Source organism: Schistocerca americana, chromosome 5, assembly GCF_021461395.2.
Source record: "Schistocerca americana isolate TAMUIC-IGC-003095 chromosome 5, iqSchAmer2.1, whole genome shotgun sequence".
Classification (NCBI taxonomy): domain Eukaryota; kingdom Metazoa; phylum Arthropoda; class Insecta; order Orthoptera; family Acrididae; genus Schistocerca; species Schistocerca americana.
Genome location: NC_060123.1, coordinates 248,450,477 through 248,473,456, shown reverse-complemented (window position 1 = coordinate 248,473,456; position 22,980 = coordinate 248,450,477). Strand labels below are relative to the sequence as shown.

General features: G+C 39.2%; 1 protein-coding gene across 3 annotated transcripts in view; it reads left to right on the top strand.

The window, feature by feature from the left end:
- The window catches only part of LOC124615754 (structural maintenance of chromosomes protein 6), a 188,410-nt gene that overhangs the window by 23,873 nt on the left and 141,557 nt on the right, over positions 1–22,980 (top strand). For all 3 annotated transcript variants that reach the window (XM_047143841.1, XM_047143842.1, XM_047143843.1), the window contains one exon: positions 1,035–1,230. In XM_047143841.1, the coding sequence (XP_046999797.1) occupies positions 1,035–1,230 (196 nt within the window). The remainder of the gene's footprint in view (positions 1–1,034; positions 1,231–22,980) is intronic.

Here is a 22,980-nt window from a genome sequence, read left to right as displayed (position 1 = left end):
TTAAATGATGTCAGCTGTTTCTCAACAACAAACACTGTTTTCACTCATCTTTTCAGTGGTACAAAGATTAAATTGGGGCAATTCTCCTGGATTTTCCTTCATAAAGGAACATTTGAAAACCGAGTTAAGCCTTTCAGCTTTTGCTTTGCTACCCTCATTTTCAGTTCCTGTCTCAACAATGTAGTATAGAGAGCGTAGTCAAGAAGATATAGAAGATACGGCTGCAGTTGTCCTAATCCCATTACACTCATAACTCTCTGTGACAAAAAGTTGCAGCTGTCACACAGTTCATATACTGCCAAATTGAATGTGCTAACAATGGAGGGAGAACATATAATCAAGTTGTTTTAACATGCATTTAATACTTTGTAGACCAGCTACTTAGAAGGATATTGGGCTTAGGAAAACAGATATTTATGCTGTTTTTAAAGCGTTACTATTTTCGTACTTACTTTAGTTCTTTGATAGATTACAAATTTTAAAATAATGATGACGGAAAGAATAATTATCCTCCCAAGTAAAAAGTTCAAATTGAGTTATTGAGCAGTTATCGTTAAAAAAGTTGTTCTGTCAAAAATTCAGTAAGTATAATAATGGGAGAAAGAGACTTTGATATGAATTGATGTTTTCCTAAATCTTAAATTTTCTGTTTCATGTATTTAGTTTTTCACTTATGTAACTTTGCAGCTTATGATTTATTATTCTTTGTTTCTCATTTTATTCTTTTTTACAGAGTACCACTATTCCTTACTTTTCTCTGTTCTAAACGAATCTTTTTCTGCCTGTTTCATCTCTGTCATTCACTCAAATACCAAGCTCTGCACAATATTTTTGTTATCAAAGTTAATAAACAAAATTAACTCTTTATTTATCAATTAATTTATTTTGGTAGTTTTAGCTAGACCTTACGTGTTAAATATGGTGGCTTTTCAAGCTATTTTGTATTGCTTTAACGGGTTGCTCACGTAAATATGATATAGCCTTTTATCTGCCCAAAATTAGTAGTGATAGTTGATGTTTGCATTTCATTGCAGTTAGAGGTACCAGGAACGATTGCAAAAATTCACCTAAAGAATTTCATGTGTCACGCCAATTTAGAAGTGGATTTGAACCCAAGAATAAATTTCATTGTTGGAAGAAATGGGAGTGGAAAAAGTGCAATCTTGACTGGCGTCATCCTTGCTCTTGGTGGCAATGCCAGTGCTACAAACAGAGCTTCATCAGTCAAAGGTAAAGTCCTGTTTTGGCACATGTTGGTGCTTCATGAACTGTTGTAAGTGTGATTTTTGTAGAATAATTTGCATTTAGTAGCATTGTAGAATTTAATAGTAAATTTGTAATGTAGCTTTGCGCTTCTAAACCATGTGAAGGGAACAAAATGAGGTGATAAAACTTTTGCCACTCTGAAGAGCTTACTTAATAGCCACAGAATGGCAAATACAACATCTGATTTGAATACCTAGTCACACGCTGATGCTGTAGGACATTACAAATGTAATGTATTGCGAATACATAGGAAGAAGGATCCTTTATTGTATGATTATATGATAGCGGAACAAACACTGGTAGCAGTTACTTCTGTAAAATATCTGGGAGTATGCGTGCGGAACGATTTGAAGTGGAATGATCATATAAAATTAATTGTTGGTAAGGCGGGTACCAGGTTGAGATTCATTGGGAGAGTGCTTAGAAAATGTAGTCCATCAACAAAGGAGGTGGCTTACAAAACACTCGTTCGACCTATACTTGAGTATTGCTCATCAGTGTGGGATCCGTACCAGATCGGTCTGACGGAGGAGATAGAGAAGATCCAAAGAAGAGCGGCGCGTTTCGTCACAGGGTTATTTGGTAACCGTGATAGCGTTACGGAGATGTTTAATAAACTCAAGTGGCAGACTCTGCAAGAGAGGCGCTCTGCATCGCGGTGTAGCTTGCTCGCCAGGTTTCGAGAGGGGGCGTTTCTGGATGAGGTATTGAATATATTGCTTCTTCCTACTTATACCTCCCGATGAGATCACGAATGTAAAATTAGAGAGATTAGAGCGCGCACGGAGGCTTTCAGACAGTCGTTCTTCCCGCGAACCATACGCGACTGGAACAGGAAAGGGAGGTAATGACAGTGGCACGTAAAGTGCCCTCCACCACACACCGTTGGGTGGGTTGCGGAGTATCAATGTAGATGTAGATGTAGATGTAGGACATTACAACTTTCAGGATATGGGCACCATAACCTAATGTTTGGTGCTTTTCACATTTGAATCAGTGATTTGCATTAATCATAAAACACTATGAAACCAAATGTAAATAACAAAATCAAACAATGGAAAATCCAGCGTGGAATGTAACAATATTATGAAAAGGATAGTTGCTACTCACCATATAGTGTAGATGCTGAGTTGCAGACAAGCACAACAAAGAGACTGTCACAAAATAAGCTTTCAGCCAACAAGGACTTTGTCAAAAATAGACGATGACACACACACACACACACACACACACACACACACACACACACACACACACATGACCACAGCTTCAGCTGCCACAGACTGTGGTCATGTGTGTGAGAGTTGCATTTGTGTGTGTGCGTGTGTGTGTGTGTGTGTGTGTGTGTGTGCGTGCGTGGGTGTGCGTGCGTATGCACGCGTGTGCGCACATGCGTCTGCGTGCGCATGTGTCTGTCGTCTATTTTTAACAAAGGCCTTGTTGGCCAAAAGATTATTTTGTCACAGTATTTTTGATGTGCCTATCTGTAAGTCAGCATCTCCACAAATGGAAATAACATTTGTTGTTCAGATTTCTGTCTTAATGAATGAAAAATTTTCAGTTGAAGGTAGGATAGAGGATTAGAAAGAAATTGATGTGGTACTAGTACCATAAGTGAGGAAAAGCTGATCAGAACGGCATCAGTATTGTGTGAAGTATCTGGAAACAGAGCAAAGCAGTAGTGCTGGATGTTAGCACCAAGTTCTAATGTAATAGGACGGCTTTGGAGAGTCCAGATGTGAGTACAAATAATAGTGTGAGAAAGTACAGCCATTTACCATATAGATGAAGCATTGTGCAGCACACGCACGCGCGCGCGCCCACCCACACACACACACACACACACACACACACACACACACACACACACGAAGAAGAATGCTATACCTCAGTTTTTGAACTTGCGTCTCTCTTTGGAGAATACACACCTACAGCACACTGTCATCTATTTTTCCTTATTTTTTAGCATATCTCAAATCTCAGGGGCACTCTGTTCCCTGGTAGAGCACACGCAGATAACTTGGCCCCTGTGCAGACTCTCAGCTCTGAGCTAGTCCACCCCTTTCATTCCGAAGAGGCAGCTGCCTCCACTAATGATCGTTGCACACCGTCTGTTATGAACGAAACATTCTCAGCCCACTTGGGCACAACCAGTGGCCAATTTACTATACTGTGGAAACAGAGACGTGTGCCAGCTGGTTGCTATGCAATCTTTCTCAAATGAGTTTAAAGAAACTATTTGCTAAAAAAATTTATTCTCTTGCATCTCGTAGCTTCATTCATCACCTACATGATGAAGTGTTTATCATTTCATTAATTGTCATTGTTATTGAGGTATTTTGACCCTAAATAGGCTATTGCTATGAAAAATAGGGGTCAGTGCGTGTTTGCGTTTGGTGCACGGTAGGTCATACATTGCCGCATATTGAGATTTTATTTCAACTTGAGGTGAGATCTATATCTATCTTCAATCTCAAGAAAATGAATTCTTCTCGCATGCCAAACAGTGAAGTAAAAATGAAGTGTTCGTAACATATCTCATAAATGGCTTGAGATACTGAAACGAGTGTTTGGTAAATGATAGAATGCAAAGCATAGGCTATTTTGCCTATAGTTAATGAACAAAACTTGGTTATCTACCACAATTTACAAGATTATTTTGCCGTAAGATTAACATGCTAAACTTGCTTATCTATCACAATGCTTGGGTAGCTACAGATTTTTTCAGTGAAATAATTTCATTATTATAAGGGCTATTGATGATAATAAAATGAGAATTAGTATGGGTTCACAAGAACATAAGTAACTAGCTCAAGAGTTGCATGTGGATTAACATGTTAGTGTGGTGAAATTGTGCAAACTCCGCTGTGTTTTGGCACAAGAAAGTAATTTCATTAGAGCAACAAGAGAAATAAAGAAAGGTTTACAGCTCAGTCAAAAATAAACCATTCCTTCTGTTGAAATTTCAGCGTAATCCTGTAACCTGTTGTGTTTCTAGTAATAAACAGTTGACTTGTTGAATTATTTGGATGTACTGGTACAACCAGTTAATACACTTGTTTGTAGACTCATTAACTGTAGCCCCCACCCCCCCACCCCCCCACCCACACACACACACACACACAGGGTACAGCTGCTGAATGACCATAGGTCACATACGACCAGTCAGTCACATGCTTGGCGAATAGGTACACCAATAAGGAATTAATAATGATTACACATTCTAGGGAATATGTTCTTGGAATTTTGCAATAACATTAGGATGCAGATAATAGGATATGACTAGCTTTAGTAACGGGTATTAATTTTTATCATTAAGTTGTATCATACCCTCATCACCACCAGATTCATCAGGTTCATTATAATGCTGCAAATACACAAAAACATGATCTTGAGCAGTTAATGCCACAGGCAGAAAAGGGTGTTACAAGACTTGCATGTTTTCAGACACTTTGTCAGAAAAGGGTCATCATCACAAATGCTGTCGTCATTGTCATCATCATGATGTAGATCAGTTGCTGCTTTTTCCGTGATAAGCTGGTTCTGTGCCAGCAAAATTTTTTTATCTCTGTCTAGTTTTTGCTTCCTCTTTTACTGCCTGTTTAGTGGTATATTTTCATACATTTCTAGACCTGCCACAGTTTCTCATACCCATTATGCCTCAACCCTCAGCAGTGCCGTCTGCTTTTTTGTATTTATGTGCTGAGAACTGTCATTGTAAAATACTTTTTTTTAGACCAACTGGTCTGTGATTACTAGGTTTAATTGTTTACCAAAGACAGCAGTTTGTAGTCAGTAGATTTTGTGTTAGTGATGTTAAAGGACATATTTCACATTTCTCTTTAATGTTCTGACTGCTTTAGGAAACCATTATTTTACATCTTGTGGTAAAGTTGAATAAATACATCACTAGCACTCTACATGTATGTTTTAATATTTTCTTTACTAGCTGTTTTTGTACTAGTTGCCAGATGAAGAAAGGAGTTTACGTGTGATATCGTGTTTCCAACAATGTTGAGATGAGATGTTGGCTGTCAGTTCCTAAGTCCAGTCAGTGTTCATCATATTTTTCACTCTCTCTACAAAATTGTGCGAGAAAAGGGAGACATCGCCACCAGAGGTTAAATCATCTAGATAATGTTTCTGGGCTCACTTTATGTCTTTTCTCTGATCAATAGTGAGATCTTGTATTTCTATCACCAATAGAAATAAGGTAGGGGAGAGGCTGAAGAGGATACACTCTTGCCAGATGTGTTAGTTTCCATTATTGACTTCACATTCAGTTGCTAGAATTAAATTACTTTTTTCCTTCTTTCAAAACCTATATAGCCAGATGTAAAGCGCATTACAGTTTCTTACTTTGTTCTTAGATAATGCAAATTATTTTGGAAATAAACTGTTAAAACAGAAAAATAGGTTAATTGGTCACAAATTGATATTAATACAAGTGTTGATGGAAAACGCAAAATTGTGAGCTTTATCGGCCGATGGGAGATTATGTGACACTGCTGCACAATTTCCCCCCACAGCTGGCAAGGATAATGGGGAAATGTTGATATCAGAGCATAGAGTCTTTGCAAATTTCATTCCGTTTACTCAGTTCGACAGTAATTATGCCTCGAGGACAGGTGTGTGAATAGTATATGCAGATGTTAGCATTTGAGAGAGGACATGTAATTGGTCTCAAAGAAGCCATTTGAAGTAATTGTCGAATCACTCGAATAGGAGCAATGGCGCTGTTCGATGATGTTGGCAGGAATACATTAACTCTGGTCAAACACATCATCAAGAAGGAAACAGTTGACATAGACAACAGAACGTGAGGACTGAGCACTTGTCAAAGAGGCACTCAGATCATCATTACCATTGAACAATGTGCAAATGATGACCACAAGGACCATTAACAGGCGGCTCACAGGATGGGGCCTGAGCTAATACCGCCCCTTGTGCTGACGACCATTGGTCACTATACACCAGCAAGCCTGGGCCCATTTGGCGTGGTATCTCTTTGACTGGAGTAGAATTGTCTTCAGTGATGAGTGTCACTGTGAAATGAGCTCCAGTGACCAGAAAAGATGTGTTTGGAGACAACCTGGACAGCAGTGGGATATCAACTTGACTGTCGCCCGCGGTATGGCCCTACAACCAAGAGTGATGGTCTAGGATGCCATTTCATTTCATTGCAGGACCTCTTGGTTGTCATTTGTGGCACCCTTACAACACAGCGGTATGTCGATGATATTCTTGCTTTTCAGCAAAATAATGCCCACGTGCACATGACGAGAGTTTCTGCTGCTTGTCTAAGCGTTTGCCAAACCCTACCTTGACCAGCAACGTCGCTGGGTCTTGCCCAGTTGAGAATGTTTGTAGCATTATGGGCAAGATCCTCCAACCAGCTCGGTATTTTGATGATCTAACATGCTGATTGGATAGAATTTGGCAATATATCTCTCAGGAGGACATCCAACAACTCTATCAATCAACTCCAAGCTGAATAACTGCTTGCATAAGGGCTAGCTCATTACTGATTTGCTCAATTTATGAAGCACTTTCTCTCAAATAACTTATTCAGTTTTTCTGAAATTGCAATCAGTTGTTTGTCTGTTACATGTACATCACATTGTTTGTCTGTTACATGTACATCACATTGTTTGTCTGTTACATGTACATCGCATCTACCAATTTCTGCCCCATTCAGACAATTCTTTTGTGGCTCCCCCCCCCCCCCCCCCCCTCCCCTCCCCTCGAGTATATCTACGCTGTAGTGCCAAAATGTATTCATCTTATTTTGGTAGCTTTCCAGCGGTCTGTGGCATCAGATGTTTTTGCAGTAGGTCACACAATGTCTATAATTATGGAATGGTGGTATATGGGTGTGGAGGTGGTGGCTGATAACATCCCAGATGTGTTCCCTCAGGTTTACACCAAGCGAATTTGGTGGCCAAGATTTCAATGTGAATTCACTGTCATGCTCCCCATATCACTGTGACACAGATAGTTGTCTTTGTGGAAGATATCTCGCAATGGGGTGTGACATCAAGCACTAAGGGGAGTAGATAGTCCAGAATAAAGAGTGTACTTGTATTCTACAACTGTCATGGTGCCTTCTATTACTACCACAGGTCCTGTGGAAACCCATGTGAATGTCCCCTGTAGCTTAAGGCTGCCATCACAATGTGTGCCAAATGATGTACTCTGAACCAGCATTCTACTCTGTCATCAGTTCAGCCACTTATCACAACAATCCTACGCTAGAGAGTGGAGCAGCATCCAACCCCTACGCTCTGTGATGTGTAGATGTCAAGCACCTTATCATTTAATTGCTATCATTTGATTGTGGTTTCACCATCCTTAACTCTCTTTCTGTAGATGCTCACTGGTAGAAGAACATCTGATCAGCATTGCTGTTCCTGCACTTGTTCCCAGGCACTGCGTCATAACATCTGCTGTTTGCCAAAGATTTTTATGTCATTGCATTCCCCATTTGTGGCCCATATCATTGCTATTAGTGTTCACTCCACTTACATACTCTCCTTACAGTTTTGAGCTGGGCAGTGGTCGTAATGTTTTGGCTCATCAGTGTATGTTGTTTCTGTTTTTCTCCAGTGGATACTTGTTCTGTGTGCAGTTTCTGCTTTTGCATCCTTTATCTGACCAAGGATTGACCTTCTGATGTTGCTCAAATTGCTTGTTTCTTCTTTCTTAGGAGCCTTCCTGATCTGGTGGCTTGATATGTCTGATATGTCACAAACTGAAAAGTGGTGTGAAGATGCCTGGAAAGAGAACTGCCATTGTCCTTCTCATGGAGTAATTTTAGATTTGTATCAAATCAGTGTGGCTTTTAATATCTCAAAACAATTTCTGTGAAGAGCCAGTAACTACTGCACATTAGATGTAAAACTTCATATTTAAAGGTTGTCAGTGTCACCAATGTTATTGTTCAGCCATTCGCAGATGACACAGAAACTTAAATTGAGTGTAGTGTAAGAAAAGTAAAAGTGCTGAACCCTATTGTCAAATTTTCCTCTACAAAGGAAGATGCAATAGTAATGCAACAGTTTCTCACACTGCTGCAAAGATGAAAAACATAGATATTAATGTCTGTAGGATAGAGAAACAGCTGAAATCACTGAAAGTTAACAGTCACAGCACCCGATGGATTCAATATCAAATTTTGTTCAGAATTTGTAGCTGAATTTTCCCCTCTTTTAGCCATAAATACGATCTGCGAAGGAGACTGCTTACAAAACTAATATATTGTAGAATATTTTTTAAGTGTGTGGGACTTGCACCAACATACAATAGATCCTGTGAAGAAAAGAACTGCCCAATGGTTAGAAAAAAACAAATCACATCAGCTACACGAAGGGCAGCACAAATGGTCCATAAAACTACTGTCCAGTATCATTGACATCCAGTGGTTGTAGAATATTAGAACATATTCTGTGCTCAAACATAACAAAGCGTCTCTAACGGAATGACCTGCTCCATGCCACCCAGCATGGATCCTGAAAATATCAGTGTGGAAAACCCAACTCGCTCTTTCCTCTCATGACACCCTGAAAGTATTGGCACATCACAAAATTCAGAAAAGTAATAATTATGTCTACGTCAGTGAGTCACCTTTGGAATCAGCCAACTCATTTAAATACTTGGACACGAGTGGAATTATCACATAGCCTCTGACATAGATAAAGCAGGTGGCAGATATTGGTTCATTGGTAGGATACTGGGAAAATACGATCTGCAAAGGAGACTGCTTACAAAAGTAATATATTATAGAATATTTTTAAAGTGTGTAGGACTTGCACCAACTAAGATTAATGGGGGATATTGAATATATACAAACAAGGGCGGCCTATATTGGGACAGGTTTGTTTAACACATGGGAATGTATCACAGAAGTGCTGAAAAACCTGAACTGGCAGTTGCTTGAAGACACGCACAGGCTATCCTCCAAAGGGTGCAAAGTTCCAAGAGTAACTGACAAATGTAATGGGTTAGTGATATGCACATATACAAATGGCGGTAGTATTGTGTACATAAGATATAAAAGGGAGTGCATTGGCAGAGCTGTTATTTGTACTGAGGTGATTAATGAAAAGGTTTCCAATGTGATCATACCATCATGTCAGAAATTAACAGACTTTGACTGCAGAATGGTAGTTGGAGCTAAATGCATGGAAATTCCACTTTGGAAATCATTATGGAATTCAATATTCTGAGATCTACAGTGTTAAGAGTGTGCTGAAAATACCAAATTTCAGACTTTACCTCTCACCACGGGCAACACAGTGGCTGACGGCCTTCAATTAATGACCAAGAGCAGCAGTGTTTGCATAGAGTTTTCACTACTAATAGACAAGCAACACTGCATTAAATAACCACAGAAATCAATGTGAGATGTACGATGAATGTATCCTTTAGTACAATGCGACAAAATTTGGTGTTAATAAGGTATGGCAACAGCTGCAACGCCTCTTGTGGGCTTGTGATCATGTTGGTTGGACCCTAGATGACTGGAAAACCATGACCTTGTCAGATGAGTTCCATCTTCAGTTGGTAATAGATGATGTTTGGGTGTGGCACAAACCCCATGAAGCCATGGACCCAAGTTGTCCACAAAGCACTGTGCAAGCTAGTGGTGTCTCCATAATGGTGTTAGCTGTGTTTACCTAGAATGGGCTGGGTCCTCTGATCCAACTGAACCAATCATTGACTGGGAATGGTTATGTCTGGCTACTTAGAGACAATTTGCAGCATTGGTGGACTTAATATTCCCAAACATTGATGTCATTAATGTCATTTCATCAGGATACAATTGTTCACATTTGGTTTGAAGAGTATTCCAGACAGTTCGAGTGAATAATGTGGCCAGTCAGATTGTCATGCGTGAATCCCATCAAACATTTATGGAACATAATCAAGAGGATAGTTCATGCGCAACGCCTTGCACTGGCAACACTATCAAAATTATGGATGGCTATAGAGGCAGGAGAGCGCATGTTTCTGCAGGTGACTTCCAATGACGTGTCCATGTCACATCTAGTTGCTGCACTATGCCAGGCAAAAGGAAGTCCTACCCAATATTAGGCGGTATCCCATGACTTTTGTCACCTCAGTGTACCTTAACCTTCTACCTATCATTCCCGTAGGTACTGCAGGATTTGATTAATTACTATGTACACAGAAGCTTTTAAATATTCTTCCTGCCCTATGTTTGCAAATAGAACTGGAAGAAAATCTAATACATTGGAATATGGGCAGTACCCTTTGCCACACTGTTCACAGAGGTTTGTAAAGTATGGATGTATGTGTAGATAAAACGCACAACATTCAATGATTTGATATAAAAGAGGTCTTATTGAAGCTTTGGGTGATGTCATATTATCTGTTTTATTAGTATCTACGTTAGGACAGAGCCCAGTGCCACTGTGTGTGGTGTCATTTATTAATGTGCTTTCTGAAATATTCCTTGTCTGAAAATACAGCCACAGTCTTCTACTTGTATATACCACCCTTCTGTGCAAGTGATATATCCTCTTATAGATATTTATATATCATTATGTACTTTGCAGTACAATATTTACTTACTTTTAATTATTAAAACTTTAATGCACTGATTGTTAGTTTCACGTACGCAGAGGTCCAACTACCTAAGGGAGAGCGGTACTACAGCAGCTATTTGTCTTTTTACATAGTTTACTTGAGTGTTCTCTCTTGAGCTTCTGTCAAGAAGTGAATAATGTCTGTGTGTTTATCTGGCTTGACCAGTGATTAATTAAATTTTCTACGTGCTTGCGCATTTTTTTCTCATTAGCTTTTTCATTATCTGGCTTTCGCCAAGTAGCTGTTTATGTATCCCTTTTCAGCAGTGTAGTTTATTTTTTTGTTAAGTGCTTTCAGATTTTATGTTACTAGTGTAAAGTGTAAACTTTGTAGACTAGATTTTACTTCCATTATTTTTATTTTCCTTGTTTATATTTGCTGTACATTGCAACTTCAGTAGCATAACAGTCAGGTAATTTTGTCTCTTGCTGAAATGTGTCTGTTCTATCTCAATTAGTCCCATTTTGTTTTTATTTTTTGTGATTTTATACTTTTTTTACACAGTGTGAATGCAAGGAAAATTGGCCACTGTTCAGAAACAGCTAGTATCTGTGTTGAGCATGGTGACAGGCTTCATGCTACTGCTCTGAGCTGCAACAATATTGGTGCACCAGTGATGAAGACTGTGATACCTTTGGTGCTATTGAAATCCATCTGAAAACTGAACTGTCACTGCACCTTCCAATGTGCAACATCTGACCCAGTCTGTCTTCACTCGAGAGTGAGTGGCAGATAGTGCTGGGTTTGTAAGTCTCTGGGTGGAGGGTGAAAGTGGGAGTTGGCCACATGGCTGGCTCCATACACATTAGCATCAGGTATGAGGTGCTACCCAGTGTTTATAAAACATTGGATCCAGAATGTGATGCCTTGCCTGTTGTACCTATGGCCAATTTTCCTATCAAGTCAGGACAAGTGCAAATGGCAGGTACGCTAGTCATTAGGAGCTCCAGCATTAGTCGGGTAATGGAGCTCCTTAGGAAAATTGCAGGCAGATCGAGAAAGAACGCAAGTGTACACTTGATACGTTTGCGAGGATGTCTCATTTGAGGTGTGGAAGAGGCCATGTGTCGACTATTGAATGCGCTGAGTGCAATCAGCTAAAAGTTATGGCACATGTTGTCACAAATGCGCAAATGATGTCTGTCAGCTGGGTTCTGAGGCCATCTCGGTTCCTTTCACAGTTGGCTGCGGTGATGAAAGCAGCTGACATTCCAAGTGAGATTGAATCTCGGATCATTACTTGTAGCATCGTACCTAGAGTCGAGTGGGGTTCTCTTGTTTGGAGCCAAGTGGAAGGACTAAATTATAGGCTCAGTCAGTTCTGTGCTGATATTGGGTGCAAACTTCTCAAACTCTGCTGTAGAGTGGTGAATTTCAGGGCTCCCTTCAATAAGTCAGGGATGTGCTGCGTAGAGGAATCAGTTACTAGGGTAGTGGAGTACATTGGGCATGTCTCCATTTTTTTAGGTTAGATGAACTGCTGCTCGGGCTCAGTGATGAATAGCATGCCAAAATCGAAAATGGGTCAGCCACCTTATTTTCAGAGAACGCTCTTCCTTGCAGATCGAAAATAGAAAAGTTTAATACAATATTAGTAAACTGCAGATGCGTCCATGGTGAGTTCCCAGAGTTCGTATTGCTTATTGAAGATAATCATGCCCAAAGTTGGTCAAACAACCCTACATTCATATCGGAATACGTATTGCAAAGATCGGTTTGTTGCCAGTGATGGTGGTGTATTTACTGCAGTAAATAATATGAGAAAAAGTAGTGAAGTTATTATGGATCCTGGATATGAAATAATATGGGAGAAGTTAAGCATCATAGGTGAGTCATACATGGCAAGCAGATGGTTTTATTGACCACTTGCATCAGCAAGTGTAGTTATAGATGCACTTCAGAGAGAACTTTCAAAATACTGTAAATAAGTTTCCTGATAACTCTGCTGTAATTGCAGGAGACTTTAATTTGCCAGATATAGAATGGATGAGTCATGTGATCAAAACTGGTGCCACATATAGGGCTTTATGTGACTTTATTCTGAATTTCTCATCAGAAAGTTATCTCGGGCAGATAGTTAGAGAACCGGTTCCTAGCAACTAACAGACCTGAACTTTTCGAATTAGTGTAGAAGGTATAGGTGATTATAAGGCTGTGATATCATTGATGACTAAGCATGTTACAAGGAATGTTACAAAGAAAGGTAAGAACATATATTTTTTGCATACCAAAAGTGACAGGACACACATTGCAGAGCATATGTTCAGTTCTGAGGATGGAAGTATGGTGCACAAATTGACAAAATTCAAAAGACTTACAGAGGTTTAGTAGCTTCATTAGAAAATTGATGTAAAAGCAAAGTATGCTTAATCACCAATGTAAGCGAATTCAAAACCTAGCTGACAGACAAATGTTGAATGATGTGTAAATGTGTGTAAGGAGAGCAAAGAAAGAAGCATTCATTGAATTTGAAAGTAAAACCCTGAGGCCATGGTTTTCAATCTTTTTGAGTTTGTAGTTCTCTTAACAAACTATGTTGTTTCTGTGGCTCCCCTGAAGGATACATAGTAAAAATTGAAATAATTAATTAAAAAATATGATTAAAATACTACTCACCTCAATCCAACTCTTGAACTTCTTCTTTATTACACAGCTTGTCAAATCTTGGCACCAAAGGAGATACAGCTAGCTACCTTCATTTCCATTTCAACACGAAGTCTTTATCTGTACTTGGTTTAAATGACAGCCACTGCTGAAAGTCCACTCCCACAAAGGTAGGAGGTTGCGAAAAGAACTAATACCTTCAATGTTCACTCGCTCAAGCTTGGAAATTCCTTTCTTGCTGAGTGTCACTGACGTCATTGGTGAAAACTTTACTTCTATTGAAGGATCTGGTGAAAGTTCTCTCAACTCTTCCTCTCCTGCAGTACTGGGTTCAAAAGGAGGTTATTACTGAAGGGATTTTGTACCATTCAAATGTATCACAGTTTCCAGGAAACATGAAATGAACATGAAATTCAGATAAAGTCCCTTCAATTATAAGAAAATGTCTACAGTAAGGCCTGCCTCATGGTCATTATAAAATGCTGCAAACATGGACAGTAATCGATATATCCTCCATCATTCATTTTTATCTTCCAAAACGGAAGCTTTCTTCTGAAGGTCAAAACTTTGCCATTAAGCTGAATGAAATGAGTTTCACTTCCATGCAGGTATTTAAACAATGAGTTTAACTTCTCAAATATGTCACATAAGTATGTGAAACTTTATTAGAAAGTTAGTGTCAAGAAAACACTTAGCACTGGTATTATTTTCTTCTTCCAAGTAAGAACAGATTTCTCACTTAAGTTCAAAAATGTGTGATTATACATTTCCCCTGGAAAGCCAATGAGGGCTTGCTGTGTTTCCTCCCAAGTGTGTGTGGCAGCTTGGCTGTAACATTATGAGTAGGGAACACTGCACGGCGGATCTTTCAGTGTCATGATGTCTAAGTTATCTTTTATTGTTCTTCTTCCAATACAGTCATCTTTTAGTTTTTGTTCATGTGGTTTGGCTACTTCGTTCCATGTACGAATTTATTCTTATTGATTTTGTATCCAGGCAGGGTGATGCTGTAAGGGAGTGTCTCACTACTTCCAACTACTGAATGACAAACATGGTAACGATAGTCTTGTTGTTTCAACTATTTTCATCAGATTTGAAGATAGATCCAAATATCAGTAACTCATGAACTCATAACATGTCAGTCAATACATCCAATCACATCAAACTCGACTTAACTCTAAGATTTACAATCTTCATTTGTCTTGAGTGTTTACATTGTAGTATGTCTGTTTTCTCTGAGGTGTTCAAGACACCTTCAAGGGGTGTCACTCATGTTTTCAAGAAGGGCCATGGGACAGATCACGTAATTACAATCTTTTACTGCTGATGTTCATCATCATCATCATCAGGATTTCCTTCCAGCAAGCTGGGTAGGAACTTAGTGAATGATATGCCTCCATTGATTTCTGTCCTGGTATATCTTTTCCCTCTTCACTACATCCCATGTTACTCCTCTCCTTTTGAGATCTTCCTTAACCTGGTCTGTCCATCTCTTTCTAGCCCGCCCAATTGGTCTTCTTCCTGGTACCTCCATCTCCAAATACTGGCATGGAGTTCGAGTTGGGTGTGTTCACTTCACGTGATTGAACCACTTCAATCTCAAAGCACTCATCCTCTCCTCTGTAGTCAATGTCACCTGCAGGTCTCTCCTTCCATAATCATTCCTGACTCTTTCTCGCCTGGTTTTTTATAGAGTTCACCTAAGGAACTTCATTTCCTGTGCTTGTATTTGACTCTCTTCTCTCTCATTTATGACACAGGACGGTAGACTACACATCATGATTGGCAGGAGATAAGTTTTATACATGGTCTGTTTAGCTCCTAGAGGGCTTTCCTTATCCCAGATTAGATTTCGTACTTGGTGGAAGAAGCTAGATCCTTTTGTTATTCTGTTTAAGATTTCTAGTTTGGAACTCCCATTGCGTGATATGATGCTACCCAGATAATTGAAGCTTTTCACACATTCAACCTTCTTCCCCTCCACTATGATGTTAACAAGGTGTGGGTGTCCTGCTCATCTTCATTGCCATTGTCTTGTTCCTACTCACAGTTAACTTGAATTTTTTAAATTTTATGTTCCAGTAATCTAGTGTCCTCTGAACCTCCATTTCCATCTCTCCCCAAATGGCGATATCATCAGCAAAATCAAAAGCATTGAGATCTTCATTTTCTTCTTCCTTGATTCCTTTCATGATTGTGTCCATAAGTGCAATGTGCCATGCTGAACACCTCTCTTTGTCTTAAACCATTTTGATCTTCCACCTCCTACTTGTACACTGCTCTCATAACCATCGTATAGCATCTGGACTTTTTAAATTAATAAACCAGGAACATTATGTTTTCTCAAGCATTCCCACATTATATCCTTTGATACCCTGTCATATGCTTTTTCCAAATCCACAGATGCTGCTATCAAGTCCTTTCCTTTTTCCCAATACTACTCCTTTAACTGACAGAGGGAGAAAATGAGATATATTGTTCCCCTATTACACCTGAACACATACTGTTGTTCCTCTAATTGGTGTTCTAGAAGTCTCAACAACCTTTTTTCTACGACCTTTTCCATTATCTTAAGGCAGTGTGATATCAGTGTGATTCCTCAGTAGTTGGTACTTTTCTTTCTACTACCTTTCTTGAACAATGGTATTATAATTCTTTTTTTTCCCATCATCTGGAACTTTGTTTCCTTTCGATATCACCCCCAGCACCTGGTGTAACCATTGCATTCCATGGATTCCTGCAGTTTTAATCATATCTGCTGTCAGCTCATGTACTCCAGCCGCCTTCCCACTTTTCATCTGTTTCAGGGAATTCTCTGTTTCTAACCAAGAGATTGGATCCTGCTCCTCCTCTAATTCAATGATTTCGGTGTCACTTTCTTGTGCACCTTCTCCATTCAGTAAGATTTCAAAATAGTTATTCATCACTTCTCTGATACCTTCCACGCCCCTCATAATATCCCCATCCTCTGTTTCAATCACTTTAATGTCTTCTCTATCAGACCTTATACTTTTCAATAACCCATATAGCAGTTTTTGGTTCCTTTTGCTATCCTGCTCTAGTTTCTGGGTGAATATTTCCCAACTATTCTCCTTGTCTTCTTTCACGATTCTCTTTGCTTGGCGTTTTTTTTTGTCAGTATTCTTTCTCCAGTGTTGTCATCTTGCGTTCATCTCTTGGCATCAGCCACTGGTTCTGATTTCTTTTTTCAAGCTCCATGTTTTTCTTTGCCATATTACATTTTTTAGTTGTGTCTTTTACACTATCGTTCCACCAACTGGTATCTTTGTCTTTCACTTTATCCTTTGTTTTGCCGCATATCTGCACAGCACTTTTATTTATTTATGTTTTAAATAGGTTCCACTCTTCCTCTACACTACCCCTTTCAGTTTTTAGTAATTTTTTTGCTGCTAGATGTTGAAAACTTTTCTTATTTTCTTCTTCTTTCAACTTCCACTCCTTAATTTTTGGCATTCTTTGTACAGCATTCAAACTTTTCATCTTATAATTTAGATCATCTACTAGTAACCTGTGGTCACTATCCACGTACTCACTTGTTATGACTTTAGTGTCCCTTACTTTTCCTCCAATTAATTAGTCTGTTAATGTATAGTCTACAACTGTCTTAGATTTGCCATCCCAGCCATATCTAGTAATCTTATGGCTATCTTGTTTCTTTAAGAATGTATTCTTCACTAAAAGATGATACCTTATGCACAGATTTAGAATTTCTTCACCCCCAACATTTCGTCTTCCCTATCCAAAAGGGCCCATCACCTCCTCATATCCATTTCTATCCATGCTGATCTGAGCATACAGATCCCCAATCATCATAATGTAATCTTCTCTTACTTGGTCTTCCAGTTCTTCAAGGAATTTTGTTTTTTCTTCCTCACTGCATCTTTGTTTAGGTGCATACACTTGGAGTACAGTAAAACTATTCTTTCCCAAGTTTACTCACTCTTGCTCCAATTATCCTTTCACTTACAAATCTTACATCTGTAACTGGGCCAATGTTTTTGTGAAACACAAACCCCACTCCATTTTTTGCCCCTTTATTGTGACCCTGCCAGTATAATTTGTACGTAACCTCTCAGCAATTTAGAGTTTTTTCCTACCACTTGGTCTCACTAAAAAATCCAAGGATATGAATCTTTTTCCTCTCCATCATGTCTACAATCTCTTCAGTCTTTCATGTCAAGGCTATTACATTTAATGTTCCCACTCTCAACTTGTTTTTGTCTTTTTGTTGGGTTCTAGTTCTCTGTTCTTGTTTAGTGTATCTTCTTGCATTCCTTGGTTTTTCTTCAGGCTGAGAAGAGCCGTCATTTATTCCAGGGGTACAAGAAGTGCTGTCTACATTAGGAATTCTTAATCTGAGGCATGTTCTTTTATTGAAAGCAATAACATTTTTTTCTCATCTGCTGGCCTGCTAAGCCTAAAGCATCTGAGGATTTTCTTTCAGGGTTTACTCCCTCAGCCTTTGAAGATCCCTCTGCACCACAAGGCAGTGGTTCCACTCCTCATTTGCCCTTAGGAGGGAAAGGGTGCCTCCTCCGTCAGCTGCACCATACCAAAGCTTTCATCGTAGCTGCCGTTAAGGACTTTGCCTTATCCATGACAAGGGTGGATAATGGTAAAGAAAAAGGAGAGGTTTAGTATAGGACAGGATAGAAGACAGGTTAATGATAGGTCGTTGTGGGACCTTTGGCCTGTCTGGCATGGGTGACCCTGTTGGTAGCTACGATATTGCCGGCATAGCCCTCTGGATCCAGACCGCTCAAACCTCCTCACTTGCACGGATAGTGCTATGTTAAGGTGGTGTCCCCTGAGGAGGTACTGATGTTGATCTGTTGTAGAATTATGGTATGTTTTACACTCATGTATTAATGATGTTTTTAGAGATCAAAAATAGTCTCTCTAAAAATCAGTGTGGATTCCCCAGAGATCTTGCGAAACAATGCTCGTTCTGTTCGTTCATGAGATCCAGAGTGCCATAGACATTGACGTCCAGGTTGATGGCATTTTCCTTGACTTGGGAGGGTATTTGATACATTTCCGCATTATCATTTATCAGCTTACAGATAATCATATCAGATTTGTGACAGAGTTCAGGATTCCTTACAAGCAGAACTCAATATGTTACTCTCAACAGAACAAAATCGAAGGTAATTTGTGGAGTATTGCAATGAAATATGATGGACTGTTACCCTTTGCAGTATATGTAAATGACCTGGTTGATAATGTTGGAAGCTTCTTGAGGTTCCTTTTAGATGTCATTGTTGTCTGTAAGAAGATAGCAATACCAGGAGACGGGAGTGAACTGCAGGAAGACCAGCAGAGGATTGATGATTGTTGCAGAGACTGGCAATTGACCCTGAATGTAAATGAAGGTTGCATATTACACATAAATAGGTGAAGAAATCCACTATTGTGTGATTACACTATTGGTGAAAGACAACTGAAAAGTGTATCTAACATAAAATACCAAGGATTAGCCATCCAGAATGACTTAAACAGGAATGCCCACATAAAACTAACAGTGGGTAAAGCAGCCACCAGACTGATATTCGTAGGAAGAATGTTACGGAAATGTAACTCAACTGTAAAAGAAGTGGCTTAGATGAGATCCAGTAAAGAATAGCAAGTTTCATCACAGGATTGTTTAATCAGTGCGAGAGCATTTCAGAGACACACAACAAACTCAGGTGGCAGACACTAGAAGAGGTAGTGTGCGTCATGGAGAGGCTTGCTATTGAAATTGGGAGAGAGTATGTTCTGGGAAGTGTCGGACAACATATTTCTTGCTCTCGCATATGTATTGTGAAATGACCACAGTTAGAAAATCCAAGAAATTAAAGGTAATAGAGAGGTTTGCTGACAATCAGGAAAGGGCCCAGTACATAGTGGTAGCAGAAGCACCCTCTGCATTATGGTGTGTTGTGGGGTATAGCTATAAATATATGTTATGGTTTGTGGTAATTAATGTATGAAGATAATCATTATTATCCAGTGGTGTCCCCAGCCCGTGGTCTAGTGGCTAGCATTGCTACCTCTGGATCACAGAGTCCGGGGTTCAATTCCTTGCCTGGTTGGGGATTTTCTCTGCCCGGGGAGTGGGTGTTTGTGTTGTCCTCATCATTTCATCATCATCCTCATGATTTGTGACAGTGGCTAGATTGGACTGCGAAAAAAAAAATAAATAAATAAAATTGGACTGTGAAAAAAATTCGGACTTCGTACGGCACTGATGACTGCGCAGCTGAGCGCCCCACAGACCAAAGGTCATCATCATTATTATCCAGTGGCAAATTTGACTGTCTTTCTGAAGGCAGCAGAGGGATAAAATGTCATCAGCCTGGATTTCTACAGTGATGTCAAAGCAAAACAAAAATATACTTTACCAGATAAAGTGGTATAGACTGTTTAAGATTCACCAAACATCTGCATACATGGAAATACATATAAAGCATTTTAACTGAGCAGGTTAAGCAGCTTTGTACAAAGTAATTGCCTTTCTGCCAATTTATTATTATTGTTTGTAGTTTTTTTGAGTGCAGATGGAGTATAGCAAAATCTTTATAATTGATTACCCATGCTATTGTATTTAATACAGTCTGCAACTGTTGTTTCTTAATTTCAAACTTAGCTCCTTCCACATCATGTAGTTTCATCTTGAAGGAACACTATCAATGTACCAGTAAATGAATAAGTTGAACGCATTGTGTTAAGCTTCTCTTCCGGCTCAAGTTCTTAGCTTTCAAAAGAAACTTAGTGTGTCTGTAAAAGAAGGAGTGTTTTGTATTCAGAACAATAATGAGGTAAATGAAGTCTGCAGCATGTCCCTCTTGTTATTCAATCTGTACCTGGAGCAAACACCAAAGGAAACCAAATAGAAAGGGAGGTTTGTCAATGACACTGTAATTCTATCAGAAATGGCAAAGGATGGTTGAGTAAAATGGTTATAGAAAGACAGTCTTGAGAGGAAATTAGAACAGAACAGGACCGTGTAACATGTAACAGTTTTTCGATCAGTACAATTAATGTGTTTCATCAGAACGTAAGGAGGTTGAAAAAAGAGTTTGATGAGCTCCTGTGCCCTAGACGATGTGGAAAATACTGAAGTGTTAAATGTACTCTGTCTCTATGAACACCTATGATCACTGGGATAGAAATGTTAAACATAAGAGATTATAGACTAGCATCATTTTCGTATAGAGCGAACATGGAAAAAGGAAGAGTTACGACATGAGAAAGGTGGAGACAAAGTCAAAAATATTTGTAAAAACAAGTTTTTGTGGAGGGCTGAACCTAGAATCATGTGCTTGTGAGTTGTTACTGCAGAATATTTGTTTTGTAATTGTAACATTCTACAGATCCCTTCCAGGAAACTTTCAGCTATTTATGAGAAAGCTAAATGTATTCTTGAGCTACCTATCAGACAGGGAGAAACATTCGGTAGTTTGTGCAGATTTCAGTGTGAATTTATTAAAAGATTCTGACAGGAAAAATGAACTTGAATCATTATTTGCCTGTTTCAGTCTGATTTCAGTGACAAATTTCCACCTCACATGCAACAGTATAGCTGGAACCTGACTGATAATGTTTTTATGGGCAGTGCTCTGGTTGGAACAGTTAATGTGTATGAGAGTGTCAATGGACCATCTTAGCAACTTACAGCTCTGAGGCATGTTCATACAAAGCAGTGAGAATAGGGTACACTGTTAAGTTAAAAGAGGTAGTATGGAATGAGATACATATAGAAAGAGATGTTATATGAAATTCAGTATGGTACATAGTAAATTTGTGTCATTTTTTTTTGAAAATTAGTTAAGGAAGTGAGTAACCCATGTATAACTGAAGGGATTAAAATTTCATGTAGGAGAAAAAGAAGAATTTATATAGTGGCCATTATAAGCCAAGCACTGTTGTTACTTGCATTCTACAAAAAAATACTGTTATATTTTAAGAAAATTATTAAAATGTCCAGAAATATGCACATCCTGACAGACGTTAACAATACAGTAGCAACACAAGTAGCAGCAAGTGGCTTATTTAGCGTTCATATAAGTGTTGTAGTCAAGTTGATAATTTGTTTGAGTGTTCTTAGCGGACTTGTTTAGTTAAATCTGATGTGTCGACAGAAGTGCTGACACAGTGTTATTTTGAGGGTGCCGATATGCACGCTATAAGCTCACGCAGAATATCGGGACGTCTGAAACAGGACGCTCTATGAATGCTATAAAGAAAAGTACGTTGCTTTTGGAATACTTAACTTTAATCTATCCTTGTTGTATACATCGTTCTTGTTGAGCCATGCTCTAGACGATAATTATCAATTGCTATGTAAGGCTAATGGCGCCTTGCTAGGTCGTAGCCATGGACTTAGCTGAAGGCTATTCTAACTATCTGCTCGGCTAAGGAGCAAGGCTTCGTCAGTATAGTCGCTAGCTACGTCGTCCGTACAACTGGGGCGAGTGCTAGTCCGTATCTCGAGACCTGCCTTGTGGTGGCGCTCGGTCTGCGATCACACGGTGGCGACACGCGGGTCCGACATGTACTAATGGACCGCGGCCGATTTAAAGCTACCACCTAGCAAGTGTGGTGTCTGGCGGTGACACCACAAAATCTGTCAAATCATTGTGTAGTTTCGTATTTAGCAGTGGCCGATTTGCATTTTAATATCTGTGACATGTAAAGTCACGTAGTCGTCTGTCATTTGTTTATTTCTTCCAAATAGTCTTTGTACATTACTGACAGTACAGTTAGCCTTCTGCCTCCGAGCAGTGTGTCAGCAGTGCGCAAGTAGCAGCAAGTGGCTTATTTAACATTCATATAAGTGTAGTAGTCAAGTTGAAAATTTGTTTGATAGTTCTTAGTGCACTTGTTTGGTTAAATCCATCAAATCATTGTGTAGATTCGTAATTAGCATGGGCAGATTTGCATTTTAATATCTGTGATGTGTAAAGTCGCATAGTCGTCTGTCATTTGTTTATTTCTTTCAAATAGTCTTTGTACATTACTGACAGTACAGTTAGCCTTCTGCCGCCGAGCAGTGTGTCAGCAGTGCGCAAGTAGCAGCATTACTGCATTTACTAGGCAGTCTCATATTTTAATAACCGTTTAAATTTTGTGTCAAATTGGACAGGGAATTGGTGATCATAAGGCCGTTGCAGCATTCCTGAATATGGAAGTAAATAAGAATATAAAAAAAGGGAGGAAGGTTCATCTGTTTAGCAAGAGTAATAGGAGGCAGATTTCAGACTGCCTAACACATCAAAACGAAAATTTCTGTTCCAACACTGACAATGTTGAGTGTTTATGGAAAAAGTTCAAGGCAATCGTAAAATGCGTTTTAGACAGGTACGTGCCGAGTAAAACTGTGAGGGATGGGAAAAACCCACCATGGTTCAACAATAAACTTAGGAAACTACTGCAAAAGCAAAGAGAGTTTCACTGCAAATTTAAACACAGCCAAAATCTCTCAGACAAACGACTGAT